Here is a 13813-nt window from a genome sequence, read left to right as displayed (position 1 = left end):
GATGACATCAACAGGCAGTACAACACTGCCACTGAATGAAAGATGTGTGAGTAGTGCTGGGTCAGCCTGCAGGGAGGAGAATCTGTGAGACACCCGTGACAGTGACCAGGGTCTCTGGAATACAGGTGTGTCAACAACAGGAACAGATAGCAGACCATGGGTTGCACAGATGCCTGATCATTATTGTGACTGGGTAGCTGGGTGGGATGCACAAGGAGTCCTGACAAACTGAAAGGTTTTGGTAAAAGAAGAGAGTTTATTCTGAAATCTACAACAGGAAAGGAATAACGTGTAATGTCACTAGCAAAGTTCACAAAGAGAGTCTCTCACAATAGCTTCATCTGTAAGATCTGTCTACTCCGACTTGAGCAACTTGATGATCATGTTCTTTGTCTTTGGGCTGTGGTTTGGCAGGTTCCAAAGCCATCATTGGTTGAGTAAGATGGGAGCTACTGAAAAAAGCAAAAGTGAGTCAAGGCTACCTCTCCCTTGTGGCGCGTAGGCGGAGGTTGACATGATTCTAGGTCCTAGTGTAACATAATTAGATTACACTCGTAAAACACACAACTAATACAGATAAATTTTATTCTAAAAAGATAAACAGAGTGATAACAAATAGACAATGAACAAAACAGATTCATCTGTATATAAAATGCAATTCAAAATTCGACCACAGTGATCAGTATACAGGGGTATGATGAGCTGTACACTGAAACATAGCACAAATCAATTATTGGCATCTGGATATGACTTGTTTTGACATGGGCTATGTATTATTCTATAGCTCATAAAAATCTGTATGCATTAAGCACTGTGAACAAATCTAAATGGAATTTGATCATTCATATCCAGATGCCAATAGCACCTAGATCATGTCAACCTCTGCCTAAGCGCCACAAGGGTGAGGTAGCCTTATTTGTGTATAAACTAGGAATAATCCATATGCATATAGATGAATAAATTAGAAGTGAACGCGGCACGAACCCCTAGCCCGAGGAATGATTAACTTGTAGATGGGCTGGACATCATGTTAGAAAATTGTATAAAAAGAGTGAGTGTTCTGGTGTACAGCCCCACTCACTGCTCACACCGACAGGGCTGGTACTCACTGTGATGTACTGAGGGCCAGATAGCTATCTGATACTTTGTTCCTTTGAAAACTGTTCAGTTGTAGAATAAAGATCTGTGTATCTTTGTAAGCCTGTGTTTGGTGTATTTCCTTTTGGGGTACTCAGCCTCGATATTCTCTTTTTGCTTTTACAACTTGTGTACAGGCGTGTTATAAATGCCATATCATATCATATCCCCTGGCATGTGGATTAGGAGCTTGTTATCTGGTAAGTAAGGAAGAATGTCTATGCCATGTGCACTCCCGTTGCCGCAAGGGATTTGTAAATCTGTAATCCTTGCAATGCTGGGAGACCGGAATTGTTTGCGGCTGTGTTTGCACATTCTGTTTGGTTATCTCTTCAAAACGAATGTGTGCCTTTGTAATTGTGTGACTTCTGAAAGGTAACACACAAGTGAATCCTAGTATGAGAGGGTTTCTCCAGCATCAGTGCTGAGGGGATACACGTTTTCCCCTACTATGTGGTTACTTTAAACAGATGCAGCATTATTTTCCTGAAGGCATAGGCTTCCTCTCCAAAGTTCTATGTGATTCCATTGAGTTTTTTACATTGAATTTCTTTTTCTTTTATGACATTTCGCTACAAATGTATGCAGGAGAATAGCCCACATCGTCCTCCCCAAGCCCCCTCTACCTTTTTTATGAACCTGGCCCAGCACTCACACACATTTATGACAAAACTCGATGAAAAAATTTGATGATTTCTCCTTTGATGGAATATCCACCGATGGAACCTCCCTATCCCCTCTCCAATGCTACATGTTTGAGTCAGGATCTGATTCTTAAATTGCTGTCTCAGCATGTTCTACTAATGGGAAGAAGTCTCTTTAAGGGTTGGGTCTATCCCCATCTGTCCTTGGGTGTCCATGTTTGATGTAGAGGTGGTGTAGGAATTGTTTTTCGTCTCCTTCAAGGTCCTTCATATTGAGTAGGGGATGACATTATTCCTGTGATTGCCTACTTCCTTAGGGCAGGGATCTAGTGAGGGTGGTCTGTGGGTAACATATATGATATGTTATGATATTTTATTCATATCGCGCCCATACACAAGTGTTTCAAGGCCCAGTGTTTTTGAGAACGCGCAAGTGTAGGGGAGAGGGAAAGTGGAAAATGCAAGGGGAAAGGAGGAGTTGAAAGTGCTGAGGATGTGATAAAAACAACAACAGGTAGTGCGGCCAGCTGGTAGCAAGTGCATGAATTAAGTGCAGTCAACGGGTGTCGATAAGTGCAGGTAAAGGGAATGTAGGGTTGCAGATACAGACCCAAGTGTGAGGGTTGCCAGGAGGAAGTGCAGGTATGCAGAGGGTAGCCAGATGCCCAGTGCAGAAAACAGACAGAGATCATTAGCAGAGAGGAAGGGAGATACCTCCTCTGGACACACCATCCACTAGCACAGGGTGGCACGCACCCCAGTTGACCACCCCGCAGGTGGTTCCAAATTCAGGCAGTGAACACTCATGGGAAAGGAGGATGGACGACCCATTACAGTATTTTTACAGCATGTGCTCTGTCTGGCCAGCGGCACTTGTGGGAGTTGCTGTTGAACTGCCAACCTGACCCTCTGACAGGATTCAGTCTGAAAGAGTTTTTAATTTGGCCGGGGATATTGTCTTTGAAAGCAGGAGAAGCCTCACAGTGCCACTTGTATCACAATTTATATTTTTTTGAAAGAACAATAATTTCATTGAGGAAGCCCATGAAATGACACTTATTCATAACCAAAACAACAGCTGACATGGTACTGACGATTTGTTACTTAGTGCATGTCACTTAGTACATGACAAACACTGAATAGTGGAGTGGCCTTATCTTGTGGTGGATATCTGTAGAAGTGACTGAGGGCTCCTGACCAGTTGTTGTATTGCACATGCCCTTACCTTTTGTGTAAGTAATGCTTTTCAAGTCCTTGTATTGAATTGTGATCACACGACGTGTCAGCAAATGTTTCCATGTTCATCCAACCACGAACAATTGTGTGCTCTCCCACAGGATGCACCTAGCCCTTTAGGGTCTCGAGCCCCTGCACAGGGTGAAGTCACACAATACCTTTGTCAGGTTCTCCCACAAGGCACAACCACACCTTAAGGTTCCCTGGTTCTCTCACATGGTGCAGCCACCAAGTATCATTAGCAGATTAGTGTGTTGTTTATTTGGGGATGGGATTAGGGACAGAGCACTTATGAAAGGGGACACAAAAGGGAAAGGTCATGAGAGGAGCGGCCTTTTTTTTCTTGTTTTTATGTTGTATGAGGAAACTAACACACTACCAAAACTCTGAGAAAAAAACTAAAACAAAATGCAACAAAAACACACTAAATGCCAAGAAACTAGGCAATGGTCCAACAGCAAACAGCTGGAAATACTAAAAACTCCTTAAAACCCAGTTCCAGGGCTCTTCGAACCACCCAGTCCGTGCCTGCATTGAGCACTCCATGCCTCACAGTCTAGAGAAACCCACAAAGGTACAGAGTGTGAGCGGGGCCTTAGATGAGGCGTGGAACGCCCTTTACAAGATTCAGGGGCTCTGATTGCCAAAACAAGTTTAAAGAAACTTGACAAATATTCCCACGAGAGCTCTTATTGGCTTTACAAACTTGACCAGCACTTGGCTTGACCAATAAAACGTTGATTTGACTTGACATCCAGGGCTCGTTATTGGAAAACGAAACGTTGCGTGAGACCAGGAAGTGCGAGGGTACTTTAACTCACGATCTGCCAGCGCCAATGACACATCCCATTGCTGGAGTGGGGATGAATCTTCAGTAAACGATTTGGGGGTCCCACCGTGGAGGTTTTTTAAGAATGTCATCCACACCAACTAAGCACATAGAAATATGTTCCAGTACAGATATTGTTTTTCCCTGAGCCTTGTCTGGTCATGCACACGAAAATGTGCAAGGAAAACATGTAATTTCTGACCTTTGTGTGCCTTAAAGGGCTCCACAGTCAATGCACAGTCATTTTTGTCTGCGTTGACTTGTTCGCCTCTTTAATATAGCTGAAAGTGTCTGCACAAGCTTCAGTAATATAGGTACTTTAAGGGCAGTCTTTGTGGGAATTCTGATGTGAGCAGAGCCCAAACCATTGTGGTGCTGGAATAAATGGTTATCTAGATGTTGAGCACACTCCTGATACGTATATAGCCTAAACAGTGGAACACTTGTGCTCCACTGAAAAGCTATGAGTAAATCCCTCACATAGCACCGCAGTCCCAATGGAGAACACCTGCTATGCAAACAACCTTATTTGTGAAATGCCCTCTAATATATCTGCTCAAGTATTGGTCACTTTACTCTGCTCAGACTTGGTACAATCTAAGACTCTTCGAAATAACTATTTTTCAAGCATGCAAAGGGTAAAGAAGTGACATTACATTTTTCCCAGGTTGTGCATCCGGCAGCAGTTTTACATTTTCGATTGCAGCATTGAAACGCCCCATTTGCGAAGAATCCACTGTGGTATGTATTAAGTAGGTCAGCATTGCCTGTGATCTCTGCAATTGAAAGAGGATGTAATTAGTAAGATGATGTATCCATGCCATAATATCTTGGCTTAAAATAAAGAGTACTCTGATAAAGGCCTCAAAATAAAAACCAAATATCAATTGTTTAATTAAATACATGTCCCTTGATGCAAACATCACAACTCCCATTCATTGATGTGATTTTACGCTAAAGAGCAAAAATTCACTGTTGCCCTCAATGATAAGAAACAGCCTAGTGGGTGCAGCATTAATGTGAGTAGACCTCTGTACAATTATTTTGACTGTTGTTGCCCCTTGCCCTTTCTTCTTCCTCCTTCCCTGACACCTGTAACATTCCCATAACAATAATGTTTTGTTGAATACTTTCCTGACTCAATATTTGAATTCTCAGAGAACTTGCTTGAATGAATGCTTGGTATAACTGTTGCTTACACCTACCATGAAAAGATTCAAAGGTCCGTTTTATTGCAAAGTCCCCCATCATCACATCTAGAGTTGCGGCTGGCACCGCCCCCTCGGCTGAGTGACAGGCAACACAGTGTTATTTGCAGGGGTTGTGATGCCTGCCTCTGGGCACAGGCACATCCCCCTGCAATTTATTTTCTTTTTCCATTGTGGAGCCTCTGCAAAATGCTTAACGTGCAATAACAAAAGACTGGCAGGCGTTGGAGGTCTGGTCCCACTACCATCATTATTGCGCTGCTAGCGTAGGCTATGCCGACTGACAGGAGAGGAGTTCTCTCCTTTTCTGTTAGTCGGTGTGCACTGTGTTGTGCGGGCCTTCCGGTTGGGGATCATGGTGTCAGTATGCAGAGGTGTGAGCAGGAGATAAGTTAAAATGTTTATGAGTATTTGTTTAATGGGTTTGTATGTATGCATGAATGTAAGTGGGGTTGTCCGGGTCTGTGTGTGTGACTGTGTCCGCCTGCGCATGTGTATGTTTGTTTTTAAGTATGCATGCATGTAAGGAGTTTTCTGAGTGCTGTATGAATGTCTGGGTGAATGAGAGAGTGAATGTTGTGTGAATGAGAGTTGGTGTGCTGTGAAATTGTGTTCCTGCACTACATTGATATTGGTATTTTATATCTATCGCGCTCCTACACAAGTATTACATGTATAGAGGGGGAGTTGGCACGTGCCTCTAATATGGAGAGCTACTGGCAGCCAGCATGAAATTTATAGTGGACATCAAGGGTAAAACAAAAATGCAAAATGTTATATATCATAGCTAGATTTGCTTACTTTTGTGAAGCCAGTCTAGTTATACTTTATTACCATTGTGTGGCATATATAATGGGAACGGAGGGTAAAGCAAACATGAGGAGTTCAATTACCTAGCTAGACTGGCATACTTTGGGGTAGCCAGTTCAGCTAATTTCTTATGGTGGCATGGCATTTTATACGAGGAATCAAGGGTAAGGTAAACATGATAAGTGCTATTACTTAGCTTTCCTAGCATACTTTGGCGCAGCCAGTCTAGCTATACTTCCTTATTTTGGCACGGCATGTAAACTTGCCATCAAGTGTAAAGCAAACAGAATGTGTGCGATTACTTTGCTAGACTGAAATACTTTGTTGCATCCAGTCTAGCTATACTTTCTTACTGCGGCATGGTATTTTCTATTGGGTATCAAAGGTAAAGCAAACATGAGGGCTTTTACTTAGATAGACTGGGATACATTGGTGCAGGCAGTCTAGCTATACTTTTCTATTGTGGCATTGTATTTCTATTGTGCATCAATGGAAAACCATATATGATTACTACTATTATGTAACATTAATGCTATTACATAGCTACGAGGGAAATAGTGGGGTGTCACAGCGCCATTGCTACTTCCATTTAGATGTATTTGTATGCTCGGCTATACTGTCTGCATCAGGTGGGGAGAGCACTGCAACAACCTACCAGTCAAATGTGAAATTGCAATGAACATGTTTACCTCCACAAAATCATGCGCTCAGTATCAATAACTTCCCAATAACAAATGCAATGAAGTCTTACTTGTAAAAGTTAGTTTAATCTAAATATTAGGTCATGTTCAGTTGTCTACATGCAACCATATGAATGTAACCCATTCAGTTTCAACAATGTAATGGATTAGCCTACAACTACCATTTGACGCACGTGTCCATTGTTTCGCCAGTCCTTTGGCTTTCTATTGCACCCCCGTTTAATTTGCTAATCATTAAACATATTAACAATACATTTGAGATGTGCATCCCATTACATCTAAACCTTGTTTGCATCTCCCTGCATGCAAATAATATCTGTCTTTTACATATGAATCAGCGCAGTTGGTATCTGATTCTCATCAGTATCAAGTAAAATCACAGTCTCAATACATACAATAGTTCATAGAAATGTTTTCATAAGATGATATAGTGCAATCTGTGGGAGAGAGTGGCGGAAGTAAGACTGAGATGGATGAGGCGCATAAATGGAACACGAGTCATGTAGTGCATTGTACATTTACATTTCACATGATTACCCTCATGCTTTTTGAGTCAACACTTCACCTAGACTCTACAAGCTAACCTTATATCGTAGGCACGCATTGTGATTGAATTATAGGCATGCATCTAGGAAATAACGTGTGTGCCCCTCATTTTATGGCCAGGTACAGACCCGCTCGGGTGTCTATTAGCTGGGCTGATCTGTGTCCCTTTGGAATAGTCTGCACATTGATTACGTGTGTGAAACCTATGGATCAGGAAGGTGAAAGAAAAATGTGAGTCATTACCTCTCTCTATTGTGAACCAATAGTTTATGTGAGTGCTTGGCCTGGGAAGAATTCCTTTCTATAGGCGCAAAGATGACATTGTCATTCTAGGATTATCCGTTGCACACATGGGCTCTGATTAGTTATTTATGCACCATGATATTTACATCTGAAAGAGCGCTTGGTGCTCTCTGTTAAGTAGGGACGTCATTTCACCAAAATGCCAGGGGTAGCGGAAGTGACATCACAATGTCACACCCCAAGAGTGACATCACAGGAAGTGATGTAATTTGACCACGCCCCACGTGACATCACAGGAAGTGGCATCACATAGCACTGTTTCTAAGTACACTACAAACAATATGGTCACGATAACCCTGTAAATAGATGAACATTTCATACAAGAATGGATCACCATATGTATCATTAATATCAGTGCGTATAGGCCCATATTACCAAATCACTGTGAATGCAAGGCCAAACGATAAGGATGTTTTATTATATAGCACTTACGCTTAAGCACTTCATTTAGAACAACTGTATATAAAATATCACACAACCTGTGTTGGTACTCATTTATCAACCGAAGCAGGATGAAGGGCTGAGTTGACCTTGCTGGGAGTCGAACCTGCAACGGGTAGATCACACACACACACACACACATTACAGCAGCCAGCGCTCAACCCAATGAGATATCTTACCAGCTATAGCGATTAGAAAATGAGCCACTCCAGCCTCAATTTAAAAAAGGTTTGTGACTGGTTCTGTAAGCCCACCCACTCCTCCCCTCTCCTGGTTCTTGATATGGGACGTGAAAGTGAGCATGGGGACATAATGCCATAGGATGAGGTTGAAAAAGCTCTCCCAGGCTGGCAGGTCAATGAGCTTTTTCTGTCTGCGTGGGCCACAAATTTCACCTGCAAAGTGGCGGAAGGAGAAACTTAGAAATAATCATAACCACTGGCAATTGCGCTTTTCAGCCCTCAACAGCATTACTTTTAAGCCATCTGTGCCATTACAGAAGTAAGCTATAATCTTTGTCTAAGATTAAAGGAGCAGTGGAGCCCAAACTGCTCTTTCACATGTGCCTTAACCTGCGGACCTGGGGACGGAGTACGTATCCTAGAGGTGTGGGAGGATGTTATCCCCCCTGCTAACACTGAAACCAGCTGTTGCGATTGCTTTCTTCAACCATAGATGTGTGCACTTCTAAGCAAACCATGGAAGGTGGTACCATTGGCACTGTGATTGGGCTATTCTGACCTACACCCAGCTGGAGTGTGAACTTTTGCTGTAGGATGGAGGAATGTGACACTGGCAATGTGACCCTGACTGACTGGACTCCTGAGCAACACGTGCTGCCTGCACTCTTAATACCCCGTATGCCTGTGTGGGCGTGTGATCACACTGAACTGTCACGCCGGCTCAATGCACTGTTGGGCAAGGTTGAGCTCAGAGGGTTGATTAATCCGTGGCATTTGGCCCTCAATTTATTGACAGAATCTATTGGACTGGCTGTTTTTCTTTAGGGTGCTTATGCTGCGAAGCATTTTCACAGGGTGAAATGGAAATGAAAAAGCAGGGTGGAAAAAGTCCCAGATTGTTTTATTTGCTTTTAATTGTGTTTTAGGGCAAGGGAGCCAGCATGCCTCTGAGCAAACAGCCCAGGTGAAAGGGCTCCTTGTGACAGATCCAATAACTGCGCCACCGAGGCCTGTCACAGAAACAATAAAAGCGGGCAGACTCTGAGGGAGAAACACGAGACAGTGACTGGGGGAATTGAATTAGCACCGGCCTCTAGACCCGTGTCGGGCCCGTAATTCGGTTAGAAGGAGCAGGCACAGCTCACAGGGGGCTGAGCGGTAGGCCCAAGCTGGCGGACTGTGCCTGCCTCAGCATAAACAAGGCCGGGCGCAGGGGGTTCCATTCCCACTTGGGCACCACTGGTCCCAGGGCTGTAGTGCGGTTGAGGGGGGGGGTGCTGTCAAACGGAAGGAGAACTGACTGACTTTTTTATGCCAAACATTATCTCTTTTCACTGCACGTATTATTGCAAAACAATATTACACTACGATATTACACTACAATGGCAGAAATTTGAGAGGAATGATGCATATGCGCTGTCTAGTACTGCAAACCCAGCAATGCATTTGTGTAACTGCTGCTGGTACTGCTAGGTGGAACAGAGATAGGCATGGCTGTGCATATAAATGAACCAGGTTCGGCAGTAAGTAACATGCACTGTGCTCGATGGTGATCAGGGACTGGCAAGCTACGAGAGTAGCTGTACAGAACAAACCTGCACCAGTCCTGCGATTCCTGCCGCACTATCCTCCGTCGCCTGTGCACGATCCTCGTGTGGCTGGCTGGCCTGCTGCATCCCTCATCGCTCTGCTCTGCTTCCCTGCCTCGTGCCCAGAGGAGGTTTGGTTGCCAAGCAACCAGAGCTCAAGTAATAGACCTGAAGGCACCGGCATGCAGTGCCAGTGCCTTCAGGTCTACTACTCGAGCTATGGTTGCTAAGCAAGCATAGCTCGTCCGGGCCCGCCAAGCAACTCTCTGCTTCCTCTGGCCAGGCCTGGGGTCGGTGGCATCAGGAGCTTGCTTGTTTTTTATAAATAGTTTGTAACAAACTATTTCTAAAAAAATGCAAGCTCCAGGCCAGGCCAGAGGTTGCAGAATTATGCCAGAGGTCGCTGGGGAAATGGCAGAGGTCGGGAGAACCCCAATTGACGTCCCTGACCACTGCCCTTGCTCGGTGACCAGAAATGCAGTGTCTTCTCTCATCATTTTGAAACAGGGAATCTTCAGAGTGCTGGTAGCAAAGGGGCGCTTGCTTCTGGATCAGGCAATGCATACATGGTCAGGAGCTTCACAGAGATAACACCTTCAAGAAGGGTCTGTGATCCATTTGTCTGCGTTGGATCAGGGGAAAGGAATGCCATAGTGGGTCCACTCTAGTCTTTCTGGAGAGGCAGAGCTTTTCTGTCAGATTCTCCTGAGCTTCAAGGGATGCTGCTTCAGAGCTTTTGTCCTGCCTCAAGCAGCAGCCTTTCAGGAATGCAAGACAGAGTTACACCTGTAGTGGGTAAGAGGGTCTGTTTTTATCCCCTTTAAGGCATTGAGTACCCAATAATACAACAAGAATAATTCAAACAGAGGAGTGGTCAACCAATGGCAAGCCATCTTTACAAACTCACCCATGCCTTTTAGAATGTTCCCATGTTCAAAGGAAGTGAATACACACTATCCCCGACAGGCATCCATGTGCCAGAACTTGTTTCCGGCTGACTACAGCCCCCAGTCCTGGGATACAGGTGTCTAGTGGCCAAATATAGCCACTTCCTTGCACATACACAAAGAAGGGCTCAGTCTATTCAAGTGCCCTCTCAGGTCTTCAAAAGAAATGACATTTTGAGGAATTAATGAGGGCTGGAAAAAATACCCATCCAGGTAAAATGGATTCCACCCAGTGGAACCATATTATACAGGCAAACGCGCTCCCATCAGTCTAGTCACGCAACTAACAGACAAGAGGTCTCTTCTCTGGGACACTATGTGACACCATTGAGCCCGAGACAGAATTGTATAATATGTTATGCATGGACCACCATTTTTGAGTGTCCTATTGAATTAAATTATGCTATAACACCAGATATACAAATGAGAGTGTATTCATCTAAAATAAAATTTTCAAATATACACATTGGGATCTAATCAGTCATCTTTTACATACATGTCTACAATATGCACCACTTGATGCATTAAATGTTTGTATTTAAACTGTCATGCTTCAGTTCAGTTGAGATCGGCTTAGTTAGAACACTTTTTTGTAATTCGGTTATAAAAGTGAGATAATCATCTCTGAAAGCACAAGGTATCCATGAGCATGTCCTGACCAACACATGTGTTGCAGTAATATAGGTATTCGGAAGGAATATGTGTGTAGGAAGGCAGCCTAATCCTGTGGTGAACTGGGAGCGTTTTCTCACTCCACCCAATAGCTACACAACATGGTCCCAAGGTACCATAGTTGTGTGGGGAACAGTCAGATACCTGCTCCGTTGTTGTCATGCCAAATGTAAAGGGCAAGATTGCTCTACCCATGAGCTTGTGGGTTTAACCCTCGGCCATTACATCTACTACATACATGTTGCTAGGTTTACAAACCTTGATAAACACCAATGACTTACAAATGCATTCCATCAATGTATGAGAAACTTTCCGCCCCATAAGCACTGCATAAAAGGTCCTTGAGCAGAGACACCTTCACAGTTGCTGCTTACAGCTTTTTGGGGCTTACTCTTTCTTTGCCTTGTTTATCACAGTAAGTTGGTTCTTTGCTATTGCATGACTCCTCTGCTGTTTCCTCATCATCATGCCTGTCTCTCTGTGGTTTGTCTTCTGTTCAGGAGTATATCTCATGACTATATGCATCAACAGTCTCACTAAATGTATGATCTTGTTCTGACTTGTACACTACCTGTATTGTAGAGGGCCTAGGTGCTGGGCTCTTCAGGATGATAGTGCCCACCCAAGAAGAGGGTACCCTTTCAGAAATGGATGGGGATTTTACAGGCTATGTGTAATATGTGGAAGATAGATGTCACGTGATGATTGTGCTTATAAATATTTAATACTATAATAAATTAAATAACAGAACTTGGCAAGGAGGGAAATATGAGCCCCACCGGACTCGGCTCAGCAGAAGCTGTTTCTCTTCAAACTGGTCACAAAGTTCTGTTCGCATAACAGCACCTCGTGAACACACGAGCCGGAGGATTCCATATGAGGATGACATACACAAGGCTGGAATGCTACACATCTCCGTTCCTTTGCGACAACATCTTACCACACAAAAGAAAAATAAGTCTTTACAAGGAAGATTGAACTTCACACAAAATCTTCCATGTAGCGAGGTCTGCGTCTGACTCTACTCCAGCTTGACAAACGAGGTATATCTGAAGAGACGCTTGGCCAGGAAAATTCCGACACTTTTCCTTTCCACACTCCTCACACTCCATCTCACATTAGAAACATCAGCATCTGCTCTCTCAACGACAGTCCTGTCACTACGTGCTCGTACCAAACATACTCTCTCCATATTCCATATCCTACCATCTTCTATTCTGATTGGTTGTTTGAATACTACAACCGCCTTTACTGGTTGGGACCACTTACATGGGCCCTTCCTCATGGCTGGTGGAAGTTTAATTCTCACAAACTCCCCTACTGTCGGGGTCACACTTTCTTTCCTTGCAGGTAATAGTCTATCATGATCAGACTTGTTCTTCAATTGGATGTTCGTAATCTTTTAACACACAGACCCAAAATCTTTCTCTACATCTGTTCTCCTACTCATCCACGATGGCAACAATTTGGTGTTAGCCTTTATGCCTCTGCTCAGTTCAAATGGAGATAGACCAGTTGTAGATTGTGGGGTGAAACGGTGAGCAATGACCTTGTCTCTCACTGCTTTCTTCCATTCTAATCCATTTGACCAAGCCCATCGAATCGTTTCTTTGAGTACTTTATTAAAACGTTCAACACTTCCATTCGACTGGGGTTGATAAATGGCAATCTTTTTATGCACAATAAAATTCTTTATTAAAAAATCCTCCATCTCTTTGGAATGGAACTGAGTGCCATTGTCTGTCATAATGCTACTTGGAAAACCTTCTCTACCACGAATCTCCCATAGAAAATCAGTAACTGTCTTAGTAGTAATACATGGCTCTATCAGTACCTCCGCCCACCTAGTTAATAGATCAATCACAACTAAGCAGAATTGACGTTTCCCATAGCTGTAAATAGGGTCTAAAATATCCATACCCAACTCATCCCACGCTTTCTTCGGGATTTCCATCACAACCATTGGATACTTCACACTCATGCAAGCTTTCTCACTCTCATTGCAAAGGATACAATTGCGGATCATCCGCTCAATTTGAAGATCACACCCTGGCCACCAGAAATCATTTTAAATCCTCTGTTTAGTTTTCAGAATCCCTTGGTGGCTTTCGTGGCCTAATTCAATAAGTCTCTGACATATTCCTGACGGTGGAATTATTCTGTCACCTCTCATAACCATGTTACCTTGAACGTTCAGTTCATCCGCAACTCTCCAATAGTTCACAAGACTAACTTCCTCAAACTTTGTCCTCCTCAAAGGACATTGATCCCTAATGAGTTGTTTTAACATAATTATCGAATTGTCCTTTGTTTCAGCATCTTCCCACTCACGGTTTGGTATGGAAGCAGTCTCTATACTCAGAACTACTTCAGAATCATTCTCACTACCATCTTCCACCTCAGAAATACTTGTGAGATGGGACAAACAATCTGCAGCAATATTTTTGATTCCAGGAACATACATTACCGTGCAATTAAATTCCTGTAACAATATTACCCATCTTCTGATTCGATTTGAAACTTTGTCCAAACCTTTATACAATACGATTTTTCAGCTCCTTTCAATAA

At 43.4% G+C, this 13813-nt stretch overlaps 1 protein-coding gene across 1 annotated transcript in view; it reads right to left on the bottom strand.

Moving 5' to 3' along the window:
* BMX (BMX non-receptor tyrosine kinase) overlaps nucleotides 1–13813 on the bottom strand; it is a 628237-nt gene that overhangs the window by 364355 nt on the left and 250069 nt on the right. The window contains exon 6 of the mRNA XM_069636784.1: nucleotides 4503–4622. Within this exon, the coding sequence (XP_069492885.1) occupies nucleotides 4503–4622 (120 nt within the window). The remainder of the gene's footprint in view (nucleotides 1–4502; nucleotides 4623–13813) is intronic.

This window comes from Ambystoma mexicanum, chromosome 7p, assembly GCF_040938575.1.
Source record: "Ambystoma mexicanum isolate Mex_15411 chromosome 7p, UKY_AmexF1_1, whole genome shotgun sequence".
Classification (NCBI taxonomy): Eukaryota; Metazoa; Chordata; class Amphibia; order Caudata; family Ambystomatidae; genus Ambystoma; species Ambystoma mexicanum.
This window is presented reverse-complemented; position numbering and strand designations above follow the sequence as displayed.